Source organism: Apodemus sylvaticus, chromosome 21, assembly GCF_947179515.1.
Source record: "Apodemus sylvaticus chromosome 21, mApoSyl1.1, whole genome shotgun sequence".
Taxonomy (NCBI): Eukaryota; Metazoa; Chordata; class Mammalia; order Rodentia; family Muridae; genus Apodemus; species Apodemus sylvaticus.
This window is the reverse complement of record NC_067492.1, coordinates 24,118,829-24,136,305: the sequence shown is the minus strand read 5'-3', so window position 1 is coordinate 24,136,305 and position 17,477 is coordinate 24,118,829. Positions and strand designations below refer to the sequence as shown.

General features: G+C 41.5%; 1 protein-coding gene across 1 annotated transcript in view; it reads left to right on the top strand.

The window, feature by feature from the left end:
* Positions 1–3,646: 3,646 nt before the first annotated feature.
* Lrrc36 (leucine rich repeat containing 36) overlaps positions 3,647–17,477 on the top strand; it is a 34,159-nt gene continuing 20,328 nt past the window's right edge. Inside the window, exons 1-2 of the mRNA XM_052167178.1 lie at positions 3,647–3,771; positions 7,970–8,058. Of these exons, the coding sequence (XP_052023138.1) occupies positions 3,647–3,771; positions 7,970–8,058 (214 nt within the window). The remainder of the gene's footprint in view (positions 3,772–7,969; positions 8,059–17,477) is intronic.

Sequence of the window (17,477 nt, the reverse complement as noted above, 5' to 3'; positions counted from 1 at the left end):
ACACACACAGACACACAGAGACATACACAGATACACATAGAGACACACACGATTGTACTTTACCCCTTTCTTCCTCTCACGTGATTTTTGGATGTATTTTACTTTATGTATGTAACTGTTTCGCCTTCATGTTTGTAAGTGCACCATTTACATGCCTGGTGCCTGCAGAGATCAGAATTGGATCCACGGGAACTGGACTTGCTAATGATTGTGAGCCACCATGTGGGTGCTGGGACCCAAATAGGCTCCCCTGGAAGAGTAGCCAGTGCTCTTAACTGCTGAGCTATTTTTTCCAGTAACCCTGTCAATGTCTTAAAGATTTTCCATGTAAGACTCAGAAAAGAGACTTAGTTCTTTGTGATTATTGCACAAAACATTAATTAATACTTTGATATCACTCACAAGCCATGTACAATTTGGGGACAGGGTTCTTGGCAAATGCTGTGCCACTGAGCTGAACCCCACTCCCCATGGGCACTATTGTAAACTTTATATATACAGTAATTTAATTCTTACATCTCATGAGTTAAGTATATTACTTCCCTTCATGTGCAGATAGGAAACCTGTGCACCAGGAGGTTAACGGACAAGGGCAGGTCTCAGACACTGCTTCATTCTTTGTATCCACACTTGTTCTTTAGGTGGCTCCACCATAGCTTCATGTGAAGAGCCCTTGGCAGCTTCATCCTGCTTGCTCGCTCTAATCTCCAGATGCCTTTGAAGTCGACATCTTTCACCGTATAGTATAGTATAGTATAGTATAGTATAGTATAGTATAGTATAGTATATCTCCTGGGAAAATTCTGAGAGTGTCTTCTAAAAAGCTGAATCCTAGCAGTGCCAAGTGCTTTTCAAATTCTGTTTAGGAAGTGTGGTTGGCTTGTGCCTGTAACCTCAGCACTCAGGAAACGGGTACAGAAGACTATTGGACACTTTAGGATAGCCTGGGCTATCTAATAAGACCCAGCCTCAAAGTAAAACTAAACCAAGCAGACCAAAAACATCAAAACTCCAAATGGAGCAGTACATTTTGTTTTGAGAGTTTCTAGGGTCCTGTACCACAGCTTCCAGGCGATTAGGGAGCCCAACAGCTGTTGCTCTGAGGTTCATATCAGTGTCTTTGACAACACTGCTATTTTTTAGTGTTTTTAATATTGCTATTTGTAAGTGGATTTTTTAAAAAGTTTAATCTTCAGCCAATTATTTTTCCCAAATGGACAGGTATCTCTGCCCAGCAGACAAACAAGGCAAAAGATCTGATGTTCTGAGCTGTGGGTGGAGGACCTTTCAGAGTCACCTGGGAGGACGGGGAGCTGACTGCTATTCATCCAGAAGGAAACGATAATGCATCCACTGATCTCTTTTCAGAACTGGTGGAGTCTCTCTCATTGCAGGGATCTTATGCCGGAAAAATCCACTCTATTGGTGATGCCTTCAGAAATTTCAAAAGTCTCCGATCCTTAGATTTGTCAAGGAATTTAATCACTAGTCTAAAGGTAGGTTCTATATTCCATGATCAGCCAGGTTAACTCAATTTATAGTCTAACAAGAAGAAATAAGATAGAAAATATCAGCTTGGGAAGTATAGGATCTTCCTTTTAAGGGTTCCCCAACTACAATTTACTACTTTCTATAAGTTCTTTCACCTTTATGCTTATTTTTTTTCTTATAAAGTATTAGGTAAAGCCAGGGAGTGGTGGTGAATGCCTTTAATTTCTAGCACTTGAGAGGCAGACCAGGCAGATCTCTGAGTTAAAGGCCAGCCCGATCTACACAGTTCCAGGACAGCCAGGGCTACACAGAGAAACCCAATCTCATAAAATATATACTACTACATATTATTCAGGGAAAACCATATGAAACTTGGATTGCCAAGGGCATTTCAATGCATGTAGAAAACACTAAATTTCTGACTTGTAAACATACAGATTCTTAGTCTCCATCCTAAAATGAAGACTGGGTGGGCTTAGGACATACCCGGGAGATTCTGGTTGTAGCAATGCACGGTACACATGGAACAATATTTGCAATGTTGTCACTGTGGATTTTTTTCCTAGAAAGACCAGGAAATGTGATTTCAATGGCAAAAAAGAGTGTTCAGGTCAGGAGAGCAGAGGGTAATACAAGGAGTAGGAAGAAGGGAGTCGGGTGGTGAAGTGCATGCTACACAAGGCATGGGGTTTTTATTAGATTTAAGCACATGAAGCTCACAGTTTGGGAAAGCAAAGATGGTAGGATCTCTGAGGCTTTCTGGCCAGCCAATCAGAACTACAGACTCAGTTACAGACTCCATCTCAAAAAAAACCACAATGGTGTAGTGGCACATGCTATTAATCCTAGTACTTAGGAGGCAGAAGCAGGAGGATCTCTGTGCCTTTGAGGCCAACCTGGTCTATATAGTGAGTTACAGGATAGCCAGAGCTAGACAGTGAGACTCTATCTCAAAAACAAACAACAACAAAAATAAGGTAGTGAGTAATTGGGGAAGACTCTTAAGTCATCTTTTGACCTTCACACATACATGCTCACACACACACACACACACACACACACACACACAGAGAGAGAGAGAGAGAGAGAGAGAGAGAGAGAGAGAGAAAGACAGAGATACAGAGACATACAGAAACATGCTCTGTTTATGAGGATCAGCAATGTCTAGTTCCTAATGTGCTTTTATTTTTCTTTCAGGGCATCCAGTATTTATGCTCACTCCAAGACCTGAACTTATATTATAACAACATTCCTTCGTTAGTGGAGGTGTCCCGACTACAGCCCTTGCCCTTCCTTAAAGAACTAGATTTGAGACTCAATCCTGTTGTAAGGAAAGACACAGATTATAGGCTCTTTGCTGTGTACACGCTGCAAACGCTGGAAAAACTGGGTGAGAGCCTCCTCCTCTTCCACCCCTCCCAGACTTGTACTGAAGCTAGCCACCTCTTAACCTTTGGGATGTTGGACCGAAGTGTGCACTGGCAGGAGGCATTTGTGTATCAGTCAATATTTATGTAACTCTTTGTGTTGGCAGGATGTGTGACGAGTACTTTTATTGTTTAGGGAACGACCATCTGCGATTTTATCAGTTACTTCCAGCTTTAGTTTTCTTCAGCTGATGGTTTCTCCACTGCTTCCTCAACATAAAATTTCTAAGTTGAGACTTATTTTTCCCAGGTGCCAAGATCTATTAACCATAATAGTAATAGGAACCCAATGCAATTCATTGAGAACTAGTTGTCAAGGAACAAGAACAACAAAAACCCAAAACCCATTCCTTAGAATGAGCTGCTCTGTATTTCCACATAATTTCTTTGTTTAATATATATTTCTTGTTGCTATAAAATTTAACTTTGTATGGTCCTGGAAAGGTTATTGTTGGGAAACTAAGTTAAAAATTGTTTCAGAAAAAAAATGTGGAAAAAAAAAAAGTGACTCTGAGCCTTAATGTGTGATTGTTTGCCGTGCTTTCCAAGCTGTGCTTTCCTGAAACAGCAGGTGAGCCGGTGGCAGTGGTTGCTGTGACAACTGGGCTACTGCTTGCTCTAGTGACAACATAATAGAACTGTGTGATGACCTGTTTCTAATGCATGAGATGAGTCTGGGCTTCAGTTTTTCCTCTGCAAATATGGTTTTCTGACTCTGAAAAAGAAAAATGCTCAGGCCGTGGCTTCCGCCTCCAGATGACCGAGCCGTCCGTGACAGTGAGAGGAGAGCGGCCAAGCTACATTTCAGTCAGTTGGGCAACAGTGAAAATTTTCTCTTAGAGGTGGAAAAAAGGTAAGAAAACTTCTCTATTTTTTTGTTCAGTTTGGTTCAGGGGATTTCTAGTTTGCTTTCCTCATTTCCCAGCAGAACACTCAGATCTAGAATAAAATTGCCTGTTTAAAAACAGGTCTAAGCTGGGCGGTGGTGGTGCACGCCTGTAATCCCAGCACTCTGGGAGGCAGAGGCAGGCGGATTTCTGAGTTCGAGGCCAGCCTGATCTACAGAGTGAGTTCCAGGACAGCCAGGGCTACACAGAGAAACCCTGTCTCGAAAAAACCAAATCCAAAAAAACCAACCAACCAAACAAACAAACAAGCAAAAAACAGGTCTATAGGGAAGAGAACTAAGCCCTCTTTTCCGACCTGTAGAGTTTCTTTGGCTGTGGTTGTTATAAATTCTCCATCATTATTGCCACAGCTTATCAACAGGACACTATAAGGTCTCTCACTCTGTAAATTCTTACCTACCCTTTCTTGGCAGAATTATCCTTAGCGCACAGTCTGTTTGCATTGAACTAGGATTTCATGGCCATAGGCAGGGCTGTTTTGTTGCTTTGGCAATTTTCTAACAGAACAAAAACTCCAAAACAAAAAGTAAAGAGACCCTGAGGCTCTCAGGAATCAGAATGGCAGAGTTTTGTATTTCTTGATATAAAATCCTGCCAAAGGAAGATGTATCTTCTACACTAAACTCATGCTTTTAAAAGTTAGCCTTGCTGGGCAGTGGTAGAGCATGCCCTTAGTACCAAAGCTGGGGAGGCAGAGGCATCTGGATCTCTGAATTTGAGGCTAGCCTGGTCTACAGACTGAGTTTCCAGGATAGCCAAGTATACACAGAGAAATCCTGTCTCAACAAAAACAAAACAAAAACAAAAAACCCCAAAATGATAGCAACAACAAAAAACAGTTAGCCTCATTAGGACTGGTGAGATAGCTTACTGGGTAAAGTCTCTGGGCACCAAGTCTGATAACCTGAGGTCAATCCCTGATCCTCACATGGTAGAATGGGAGAGCTGACTCCTTCCCACAAGTTGTCTTCTGACCTCCATACACATGCTGTGTAACATACATGAACACATAGATCACAGGATGGAATCCATTCAGGAATGAATACATGTAACTTGAAATTTTTAAATTAGCTTCATTAATTTCTAAAATTAATTCACAATGTAAGTAATTCAAAAAAGTCAAAATCACTCTATACTTTGCTGTTGATACTGAGATATTTGCAATCCTCTTCTGTGTATTTTAAATACACACGAGTATATTTATTAGTCTACTCATTTGGTCTCGTGTATTTTTCACCACCCGGAAATAAATGCTAGTTGTATCTCTTTGGGACTGAGGAAGTGTCTCAGTCAGGAAAGGCATCTATCTGCTTTCACAAACCTGAGGACATTAGTTTGGAGCCCCAGAATCCACATCGTAAACTACAACAATCAATCAATCAATAGGTAAATAAATAAATAACAGGCATAGCAGCACATGTCTGAACCCCAGTGCTGGAGAGGCAAAGACAAGATCTGGGGTCTGAGTGGCCAGCCAGCCTAGCTAAATAAGTGTGCTCTGGGGCTCCATGTAAGACTAAGTCTAAAAAAATGTGATGGAGAGCACTCGAGGAAAACATCAGCTTTTAGCCTCCACATGCACACCAACATGGAGACACACACACACACACACACACTACTTTTATTATATATGTATGTGTGTTACAAGTGCATGGGTTGTGTGTGCAGTATCTGTACACATGCATATATGACTTTATGGTAGTTTGTTTCATACATGTACAGCATTTAATAAGACATCATGAACATATCTCCATATTATCTTCCTAGTCTTCATAGTATGTGTTTTATCTATTTACCTCTTGTTTTCTTTTCCTTTGTGGCACTGAGGATTAAGCCCAGGTTCCTTGCGCTTCAGACAAGTCCTCTACCATTGAGGCACTCTTACAGCCCCTGTTATTTACCTAATTCATTTTCTTCCCATCTCTAGAGTATAAACTCATAAGCATATGGACCTTGTGTACTGTAGTATCTGTAGTGCCTAAAGCCATGCCTGATATATAGAAGTTGACTTGTTATGTCATGCCAGACATATAAAGACAGGAGGGGAGGGGAGGCAAAGGTAGGTAGATCTCTGTGAGTTCAAGGCCAGGCCAGTCTACTGGGCTAGCTCTAGGACAGCCAGTGATACACAAAGAAACCCTGTCTCAAAAAACTGAAAAAAGGTGTGTGTGTGTGTGTGTGTGTGTGTGAGAGAGAGAGAGAGAGAGAAGCAGCTCCATTCACTAAATTGTCTTTTAACATGCATACATATACAGTGACATGCCTGTTCATCCATATACATTACATACACACACACACCACAATAATAATGACAGTAACAAAATAATGAATAAATGAAACCAATACCTGTTGGGCTACCATCTTCTTTTCCAAGTGATTTTAGGTATCTTTGTTTTGTGGTATAACCTTCAGAAAGCACCTGTAATTTTCTATTTTTTCCTTTAGTTCCCTATTTTTAAATATAATATTTATTAAGGTTAATTTACATAGAATAAATCTTACCTTACTATAGACATAAATAATTTTTTTCAAGACAGAGTTTCTCTGTGTAGCCCTGGCTGTCCTGGAACTCACTCTGTAGACCAGGCTGGCCTTGAATTCAGAAATCCACCTGCCTCTGCCTCCCAAGTGCTGGGATTAAAGGTGTGTGCTACCACTGACTGGCTGAAATGTTTCTAATTATATATATATATATATATATATATATATATATATATATATATATATATAGAGAGAGAGAGAGAGAGAGAGAGAGAGAGTAAACTAAATCCTCTTTTAAATATTGTATAATTTCCTGTTTACCATAATAAGATAGAGATAAATAAATGTATAACTGAATAAAGTTTCTACTTAGGTAAAAAATTCCATCATTAATCTGTTTAAGTTCCCATTAAGTTGTTGCTTAGTCATAGGTTAAAATGTTCTTCTGTGTCCAATATTACATAAAGTTACATAGTTACACCGTCATATAAGGTCCCCAGTATTAGGTAACATTTTTAAGCCTTCCAGTTTTCCTACCTATGAAAAGGTAGTAGGGTGCTTTTAAAACATTTTTGTTTGTTTTTTTAGAGACAGGGTTTCTATGTGTAGCCCTGGCTGTCCTGGAACTTGCTGTGTAGACCAGGCTGGCCTCAAACTCAGAGATCTGCCTGCCTCTGCCTCCCAAGTGCTGGGATTGAAGGCATATGTGCATGCATGGTTGTTGCTGCCGCCAACAATGTCACCACCACCATTATTTTCAATGAATTTTTATATTTTATGTACATTGGTGTTTTGCCTGCCTGTATATCTGTGTGAGGGTGTCAGATCCCCTGGAACTGGAGTTACAAACAGTTGTGAGCTGCCATGTGGGTGCTGGGAATTGAACCTGGGTCCTCTGGAAGATCAGCCAGTGCTCTTAACCACTGAACCTTCTCTCCAGTCCCAGAGAGGGGCTTTTAAGGTGATGGGTATGCCTGCACACAGATTAGGTTTCTGTACTTCTCAAGTAATTATCTCAAGTACAAACACTTTCCTCTTTCCCCCCTGCCACCCCCCCCCCCCAGACAGGGGTTCTCTGTGTAGACCTGGCTGTCCTAGAACTCACTCTGTAGACCAGTTTGCTGGCCTCAAACTCAGAAATCTGCCTGCCTCTGCTGAGATTATTTTTTCTACCGAACAGCTAGAATCACCCTTTCTGTGATCTGATTATGTTTACTTTAATTTTTAAAATGATAACGTCTCAATGCTTCAGACTTAAGTTTCAGTTAAGAAAACAAAAAAAATTTCAATTTTCTGGCTTTCCCTCTTAAGATTTGTTGTTCTTTTTATTATAGTTTTCAGAATAAATATTCTGAATTGAAAAAAAATTGCCTCAAGCTGGGCACAGTGGTGCACAGCTTTAGTGCCAGTACTCGGGAGTCACAGCCTCTGAGTTCAAGGCCAGCCTGGTCTACAGAGGGCTTTCCAGGGCAGCCAGGGCCACACAGAAAAACCCTGTCTTGGAAAAACAAAAACAAAACAAATTGTGGCCTCCACTGGGCTATCATGGTTTTGTAGTCCTAGAGCATTTGGGTAAATGAAGAACTAATATTTGTAACCAGCATAGACCAGTGGTCTCCGAGGCTTTCTTTTGAGTTTTCAATAAATCCTTCTGTGCGACAGCTCTAGGGAGAAGACAATGAAAAACTGTGTGACCGATGAGGGCCCTGCATCACATGTCAGTCCTGAGGTTGACACCAGGATGGAAACAGGTCAGCATTGCCTCTGTATTTGTAAAATTACGAAGACATCAATTGCTTTTGCCGTCATAGCCAATCTTGGATAGGATGAAGACAAAGTAATTGTGAAAACACAAATTTAAAACAAGTCCAATATTTTTTGGCTGCTTTTAAAAAAAATCTTTCTTTCCAACTGCCAGAGGACTTTGTGTTATCCAAGTACAACCTCCGACATTTCAAAGCACAAGCTGGATATATATTCAGAGAATTCAGTTTCATTTACATCACCTTACATCATTTGTGCTCCCTAAAATTATACCTCCCACCCCCCAGGCTCCTGGGCATTGATTGCTGCGATAATTGAGATAATTGATTTCCTTAGAGACTGGTGACTCATCTGCATGCATTGCTTCCAACACCCTGAGCCTCCTAAGCTTCTCAACCAAGCGCCTTCCCAGCTGCAGAATCTCTAGTGTTTGCAATATGTAACTAAACTGCCTCTTCTTGCATGAACTGGTTAGACTCCATTAACATAACATTATGTTAGCACAGACAAAAATTCATTCCATGACTTAAAATATACAATGAGTTAAAGTATACAATCTCTATTGAGAATGAACGGCCTTAGTAGACAGTCCATCTTCCAAGGGCTTTAGAAACACCACTGTTGGTTTTCCAGAACAATTAAGGTGGCTGTCCCACATTAATGGCCAGGCCTCAGACTCAGAGAAAGCTTTCTGTTGTATCTGATGCATCCTTGTGAATTAGCCTGCCATTCTTAAACAGATGACCTTCACTTAAGAGAACTTTATTTTGCCTCAAGGCTTATTTCCCTTAAAAGAGTTATTCAGTTGTACACAAGTCGAAAACACAGTAGACTGTTCAAAATCCGAGAAAGAACTCTAATAACAAGAGATCAACTGTGTCGTCTAGATATTAAATGTTTTCAGTTTCTAACATATAATGCTTCATTTTCCTGACTTTTTAATGGGTTCATGTTGACATTTATTAAGTCACTTTCACAGAGGTTCTTGATAAACCATAATAAGGTAATATTTTCCTTTTCCTTTTCCTTTTTTCCTTTGCCCTCTTAGTGCATATAAAAGAGGAGTATGGCTTGTTTGTTTTGAATTTAAAAGCATTTTTATATTTCAAATAGATGCAATTTTGAAATTATTTTGGTAAATGCCGAAGTGCATGAAGAACAAGATTCTGATTACTCAGAATCTCTCCACAAAAGAGAAAGACTACTTTGGCTCTATAGTCTAGGTTTATTTTTCTGGGTACACACATTTCTATATCCATTTCCAGATGGGAAAAATACTTTGAAGCACAATTTGACTGGCCCTTGAGCTGAATCAGAATTAGTCTTCATTAACGTAAAATAGCACTAGTGCATGTAAGACTTCACCCCATGAGCTGAAATGTCCTCAAGTTTACAGTTTCTATTGAGAAAAAGCTGCTGCACTAGACAACCCATTTCCAAAGGTTCTTTGAGGCGCCATCTGTTCCCTAATTTTTTTAATGTAAAATTTATTTTGCTGCCTTGAGACGTTAAAGAGCTTTGCTTCCCACTGCAAATTGTGTTTGTGCTAGATCCTTGGGGAGGAAGGCCAGTAAGCGCCATTGGTAATTCAATATGATTAATGAGGTTATGCCATGCTAACAGTCATGCCTCGGGCTTCCCTGCAGGACAGCTTGTACCAGCTCAGGCTTTCAAAGCCGAGTTTCTGAATAAGCAGGCAACTTCCACTGCTTTGGATTCTGGTCCTGTTCTCTTGAGCACACAATCTTTGACACTCTTCCCACACCCTCAAAATAAGCAACTCAGGCCGTATCTTCAGCCTCCTGTCCACTCCCCTCCCCTTGCTCCTGCTGATCTAACCCATCTTCACGTTTTTATTTATGAAGTAAATAGATTTATTATCTGTTTTCTATTCTCTCATTTATTAAAAATATTAGTCCAGCTTGGCATCTGCACCAGTGTCTCTTCTGCACCAGTCCCTCAACTCAGGCTAACTAACTGAAATCATCTCAGCTTAACTTTCCAGCCCCTCAAGCTAAACATCCCCCAGAGCAAACAAAGCCCAAACAGCTCTTTGTATTGCATGGAAATCTTCCCAATGCTGCTATTATCCTGGCTCAGAATCACATGGGCGTTGTCCCGGTTTTCTTCCTATTGCTATGATAAACACCACAACAGAAGGCAACTTGGAGAGGAAAGGATTTATTTGCCTTACAGGTCCCCATCTCAGTCCATCATTAAGGAAAACCAAGGAAAACTCAGCCAAGCAGGGCAGATACCCATAAGCAGGTCGTGGAGCAAAGACCATGGGGGACCACTGCTCACTCGCTTGCTCCCGTAGCTTGCTCAGCTTGCTTTTTATTCAACCTAGAACCACAGGTATCAATGCCACAGTGAGCTTGGCCCCCACAGACCAATCATTAGTAAAGGGAATGCCCATTTTCAGATTTCCAAGCCATTTCCTTGGATGACATTCCCTCTTCCCCGATGACGTTAGCTTGTGTCAAGTTGACAGAAACAGTGAAGCAGCACCAGGTTCGACACTGCTGCTCCTGAGTCCTCCCCCTCCAGGTGATTCTGAGTCCTACCCCTCCAGGTGATTCTGAGTCCTCCCCTCCAGGTGACTCTGAGCCCTCCCTTGCTTTTCTAATAGCCTCTGCTTAACAGCTCTGCTTAATATTTACGGAGTACAAATTCTGGCCCAGGGACTGTCTGTGATCTCATCTAATCCACACAACCCTGAAGTTGCTTTGACAGGTGAGGAAATTGAAACCCAGAGAGGTGAAATAACCTGCCCTACTTACGCAGCAAGTGGCAGAATGCAGATGCCAAGTGTGACCTATATATCATCAAAGTTCTTCCTCTGCTTTTTTTTCATCCACTTTGTACTTTGATGCCAGACTAATTCTCTTAAAACACAGCTGAGATAATTAATTACACAGTCCTGTGTAAAGATTTGATGGCTACCACCCAACTACTACATGAATTTTAAACTCCTTAACCCAATATATAGAGTTCCCCAGAACTTGGGTCTCTCTCTTCAGCTGACCCTGAAACCTTATCTCCCACTACAGTGTGCATGCTCCAAAGAAGCCAGCCCTTCTCCTCCTCCGCCATGTCATTCTTCCTGTCTCTCCTCTGCAAACTAATGCCATTCCTCTGAAAAGCTTGTATCAAATGTCACCTGTTCTTTATGATGCCACTCAAGGTCTTTTCATTTAGCAAAAAGCCCTTTAAATTACTCTACAAAAGGATGTTTTTGGTTTTTTTTAAATCAGATGCCTATTTTCTTTGCATGCACACATGTATGTATTTGGGTGCATGGGCACATGTGTATGGAGACGAGAAGTTGATGGGTCTTTCTCTATCATTTACCTATTTTTTTCAGGTTGCATGTGTTGTGCATGAATGTGTGTACATGTTTGTATGTATGTGGGTGCACATGTTTGACATAAAAACAAGCCAAAGGTTGATGTCAGGTGTCCTCTTTGGTCACTTTCCCTCTTGCATATTAATGAGGTAGGGTCTCTCACTCGAACCCAGAACTTGCCAGCTGCCTGCCCCAGTAGGATCAAAGGCAAGCTGCTGTGCCCCCTGTGTGTGTGCTGGGATCCAAAGTCTAGCTAGCCCTGTGCTTGCATGGCATGTATTTAACCACTGAGCGATCTCATCAGCCCTTTTAGTCTCTCTCTCTCTCTCTCTTTCTTATTTAGTGATTTTTTTTTTAATAGTCAGGGTGTTGTGCTGACTCTAGAGCTCACCAATTCTGCTAAGCTGGCTTCTTTCACTATGTATTCCTGGCTGGACTAGAACTCTCTATGTAGACCTCGTTGGTCTTAAATTCATAGAGATCTACCTGCCTTGGCATCTTGAGTACTGGAATTAAAAGCCTAGTACTTAGGCAACAGAGGCAGCAAATCTTTGTGAGTTCAAGGCTAGCCTAGCCTACAGAGTGAGTTCCAGGATATATAGCCAGAGCTACATAGAGAGATACTGTCCAAGAGGAGGAAGAGGAGGAGGAGGAGGAAGAAGAAGAAGAAGAAAAATGTGTACTGCATGCCTAGTTCTTCTGTGACATTTTGTGGGTTGTTAGTGCATCTCTTCTTAATACTGAATAAGTGGTCGTCTTATAATTTACTTAGTAAACTCAACTTCTGAAGGATACTTTGATTGCATCTAAATTTTGAAATTATAATGTAAAAACTGCTATAAATATTCTTGTTTTGAGATAGGGTCTTTCTTTTTGTTTTGGTTTGTTTTGTTTTGTTTGTTTGTTTTTTTGTTTTTGTTTTGGAAAAACAAAGGATTTTTCTGTGAGGCCCTGAACTCAGAGATCTGCCTACCTCTGCCATCTGAGTGCTGGGATTAGAGGTGTGTGCCTACATGCTCAGCCCTTCTTGTTCAGATTTTTGTATAAACATATCTTCAGTTACTTGAGTAATTACCAAGTAAACCACTGGGGTTGTACAAGAGCTTTCCAGTCAACATGGCATTGTCTGGAAGCTTAGACGGGCCCGAAAGGAAGAGCAGCACACTTCGACTGGCACAAGCAGCATGAATGAAAATGCAGTTGATCAGATTACAAAGAACAATGGATGCCTTATTAAAGAGAGCACATGCCATAAATCCCAGAACGCAAGGGGCAGAAATGGAGGGTCTCTGTAACTTTGAGGTCAATCTATTCTATATAACGATTTCTAGTCCGGCCAGAGCTACACAGTGAGACCCTGTCTTAAAAGACTGAGAATTTTATCCTGTGGATATGTGTTTATAGAACACATGGATTTGGAATTGAATGGATCTCTGCTCATTCTTTTAGCTAACTCTTTTTGCCTTTAAATAAGATCACAATTAAGATCTGCTGATTTAATGAATATATCATATTTTTAAAAGACCAAAGTAAAATTGTTCACAAAAATCCACCTCAAGGGCAGGAAAGATAGTTCAGTAAATAAAGTGTTTGCTAGAGGAAGTACATGGACCCAGTTAGGACCTTAGAACTCACACGAAAAGCCAAGTGTAGTGGCGCGTGTTCATAATCCTGGTGTTGGGGAAGTGGATCCAGGAGAGACCCTGCCTCAAAAACTAAGGTGGAGCACAGTAAACAGAGTAGTTCTCTGAGTGTCTACTGCCAGAACCTGTGTTACGTTATCACAGAAATGGCGTGGTAGTGTCAACTCTCTATGTATTCCCAGTCCAGAGTGATTCATCACAGCTAATTAGGCTATAGGTCAGGCCGAGTCAAGAACACCACTGTGACAGAGACAGCAAAGGGAAAAGGAAGCAGCAGTGCTCAGATGCTGACTGGGGGTCTGGGAACGGTCTCACTAGTCGGTGGTGCTTGAGCAGGCTCTCTGTGAGCACAGTTGAGAAGAAAGTTGTCCAAATGGAGAGAAAAGAAGCTGCAAACTCAGATCTGAGAAGTGAGGAGTCACGTGGGCAGGAAGTCCAGGTCACCAAATAGAGGTGTGACTGATAAGGACGTCGACTCAGCTTGTGACTGGCACAAAGACCATCCTACCTCTTTACTATAGTAACCGTCCATTTCTATACTCGTGGGAAAGTGGGTAGCAACTTGTTTGAAGGAAGAGGCATTATTAGGTGTGTCTCTAGAGAGAAACGGAAGACAGAGCAGTCAAAGGAGGACCCATCTGAACAGAGCAGCAGTCATGGAACTTCAGATGAAATCCTCAAGGACGAAAGGAAACCTGGAGACAAACGCTAAGGGGGTTGCCTGGGATGATTCTTTTTTTTTTTTTTTTTTTTTTTTTTTTTACAAAAGTTAAATTTAACAAGAATTGAATTTATGAATAAAATATTCAAGAGATATTGAAAAGATAAAAGTACAAGGATACTGAAGTTACAATTCATGGCAGTCTTGTGGTGGGAAAATACTCATTTCTTTAACGGTTATCATTTAATGTGAATATTATTGCAAAATTTTCAAATTGGGAATTTTTTACCAGGGCTTAGTAAATCAAAGAAAATGACTCGGTTTCATTTATTTTATGGACTAATGGAACACAAGTAACTTCTTTCTTTTTAAATTTGTTTGTTTGTTTGTTGAGGCAGGATTCTTCTATACAGCCCTGGCTGTTCTGGAACTCACTCTGTAGACCAGTCTTGTTGAACTTACAGAAATCCACCTGCCTCTGCCTTCTGAGTGCTTGGATTAAAGATGTGCACCACCATCACACAGCTATTTATTTTAATTTTACATGTATGACTTTAGCCTGCATGTATATCACACGCATGCAGTGCCCACACAGGCCAGAAGAGGGAGTCAGATCCCCTGATACTGAAGTAACAGGTGGCTATGAGCCTTCATGGGTACTAGAGACTAAACTCAGGTCCTCTACAAGAACAGCAAGTGCAATTAACCCCTGAACCATCTCTCCAGGTCCCCTCCAGTTATTTCTGCTTTTAATTTTTTTTTACTTGGAATTCAATAAGGTGTTTATTAAAGTTTCACAGTGAGAGGAAGGAGACAACAGTTTGAGGGGACAGAACGACCATGGATCTCAAAAGAGCAAACAGCTGAAGTGCCTTTCCACAGCTGGGCAGCAAGCAAGTCCTTCCCTGTTGGTGATCAGGCCAATATATTTCTATTTCATCCTCTCATGGACTGCAGGGTCTTTGGCCAAACACTAAGTGATTGCTGGCAATCGAAGCAGTCAACTATCAGTTCTTTGCCTCCATGCCAGCATTAAAAAGTCAGTGTGTTTCTGTTATCTTAATATGGGGGTATGAAAGTGGGCTGGACAACAGTGTCACAACTGTACTTGTTTTAGGGATTAAGCACTCAACATATTTTCTATCTGATGAAAGAAAGTATAAGAAAAAAGTATCTAAAAATGCAAATTGTTACCTTATGCTAATTTTTTCCTGATGTGGCATATGTAAAATTTAGCCATAACTGTGCCAGAATAAATTCCCAGAGTTTTCTGTCCTAGGAGAACACAGCAGAACAGGCAAGGTGGCTCAGCGGATAAGGAAGACACTTGATGACCCCAGCTGGTGGAAGAAAGAGCCAACTTCCCCTAAATTGTCCCAGATCTCCACATGTATGCCATGCCATTAATGCAGTGACACACATAATAAATAAGGAAACTATAACAAAAATTTAAAAGTACTACAGCAGCTGGGCATGGTAACACACACTTGGCATTTTAGTACTTTAGACACTGAGGTAGGAGGATCATTAGGCTAGCCTGAGCTACATAGGGAGACCCTATCTAGAAAGTAGAGAACCCACAAAATAATGGAGGGACTGAAAAATCATTTATCTGATAAGGGTCTAGCATCCATTTTATGCAGAGAGCTCTTACAACTCAGGAACAAAAAGATGACCAACGTGGCAATCAGAAGATGGCCCGGTGGGTAGCTGCAACAGCTGCAACAGCCTGACAACCTGAGTTCAGTCTCCAGAATCCCCAGAAAAAGAGCAAGCTGCGGAGACGCACATCTGCAGCTCCAGCAGGAGAGGTGGAAACAGGGCAATCCCCTGGAAGTTTGAGGGTTGTGTATACAGCAGCACAGCAGGATAAAGGAGAGACCCTGCCCCTCAACAAGAGGAAGGTGAGAACCGACGCCGAGAAGCTGCCCATTGGCCACCACATGCTCATCTGGGCACCCACACAAACAACACAATACAGTTAAAAGATGAGCATCTTGACTAAAGTATGGGCAGCAGATGTAAATAACTGCTTCTCCAAAAAATCATATGCAGCTGACCAGCAAGCTCATGAGATACTTAACACAGTGGTTCAGGGAAATGCAAATGCATAACCACTCCATATGCATTAGGATTGCAAGACTTGAAAGGACAGATAATAAGTGAATGCAAGGATGTGGAAATTTTGGTCCTTCATGTACTGCTAATAGGAGAATAAAATTGTACAACATCTTTAGAAAGTAGTTTATCAATTCCTTAAGAGGTTAAACACAGAGGTACCAGAAATTCCACTCTAATCTGTCTCCTGAGAGAAATATAAACAAAGCAAAGTATGGCATATCCATATAAAGAGTAGTATTCTGAGCTGGAGAGATGGCTCAGTGGTTAAGAGCACTCGCTCCTTTCCCATAGGACCTGGGTTCAATTCCCAGCACCCACATGGCAGATTATAGCTATTTAAACCTCCAGTTTCTGGGGATCTATCACCCTCACACAAACATGCAAGCAGAAAAACCACCAATGCAAATTAAAAAATCTAAAAACCAACAGAACAAAAAGAATAGTATCCAGCCATGGAAGGAATGAATTGCTGAGATGTGCAGGCTGTATCTTGAACCATCATACTAAATGAAGGCCATATTTGTTTAATTCCATTTATATGAAATACCTAGAACAGACAAGTTTGTATAGACTGAAGGTGTATTGAAGGATCGCAGGAGGGGTAGAATTGAGCATGACAAGTATGGGATTTCTTTTTAGAGTAATGAAGTGTTCTGGAGTGAGATCACGGTGGCACTCGCCCGACTCTGTGGACATACTAAGTCACTGGGTGGTATTCCGTAAAAGGACGAAAGCAGCAGTCCAATAATTCCTTCTCAGTTAAAACAAAACTCTCCTCTCACCCCAAGAAGCGGGAATCTGTAGAATTTGATGGCTGAGAGAGATTTCCAGGGTGAGAATCCAAGTACAAGCTTCTGTTGTGAGGGGTTGGTGGAGGTTGGGAAGATCAGGGCTCAGACTGGGGAAGAGCCAGCAGGGGTGTTTTGGAAGTGAAGATGGTAAGTGTGACATAGAAAGGACTGCTTGTGGAGGTTTGTGCTTTTTATGGGGGGAATTCTGCTCAGGAAACTCAGAGCTGGACCGAAAAAGAGATCAGAGCCCAGCAGTGGGGGCACATGCCTTTAGTCGCAGCACTTGAGTGGCAGAGGCAGGTAGATCTCTGAGTTCAAGGCCAGGACTACACAGAGACCCTGTCTTGAAGAGAGGGGTAGGAAAGAGGAGAGAAAGGGAGAAAAAGAGAGGGAGAGAAAGAGAGAGAGAAAGAGAGAGGAAGAGGAAGGAGGAAGAGGAGGAAGAGGAAGGGAGGGAAGGAAGAAGGGAGGGAGGGAAGGAGGGAAGAATAAACTCAGGTATCATGGCATACTCCTCCAATCCCAAAACCTGGGAGATAGAAACAAAAGGATCAGAAGTTCAAGGTCAGCTACAGCTACATAGTGAGTTGGAGGCCATCCTGGGCTACATGACCACCTACCTTTCAAAGGAGTGGGGCCAACTGAGAGTGACAGAGACTAGAGTTAAGGTACTTAGATTTTTGACTCATTTAGACTCCAGGTATCATTAATCCCAGGGGGTGTGCTAGCACTTGGCCAAGAGCTCAGACAATGGAGGATTTACTTAAACCAAAAGTTAGGTTGAAGGAAAGGAAAAGAACCCGTAAGTCAGGAAACCAGTGCTAAGTGTTGAAGCCAAAAA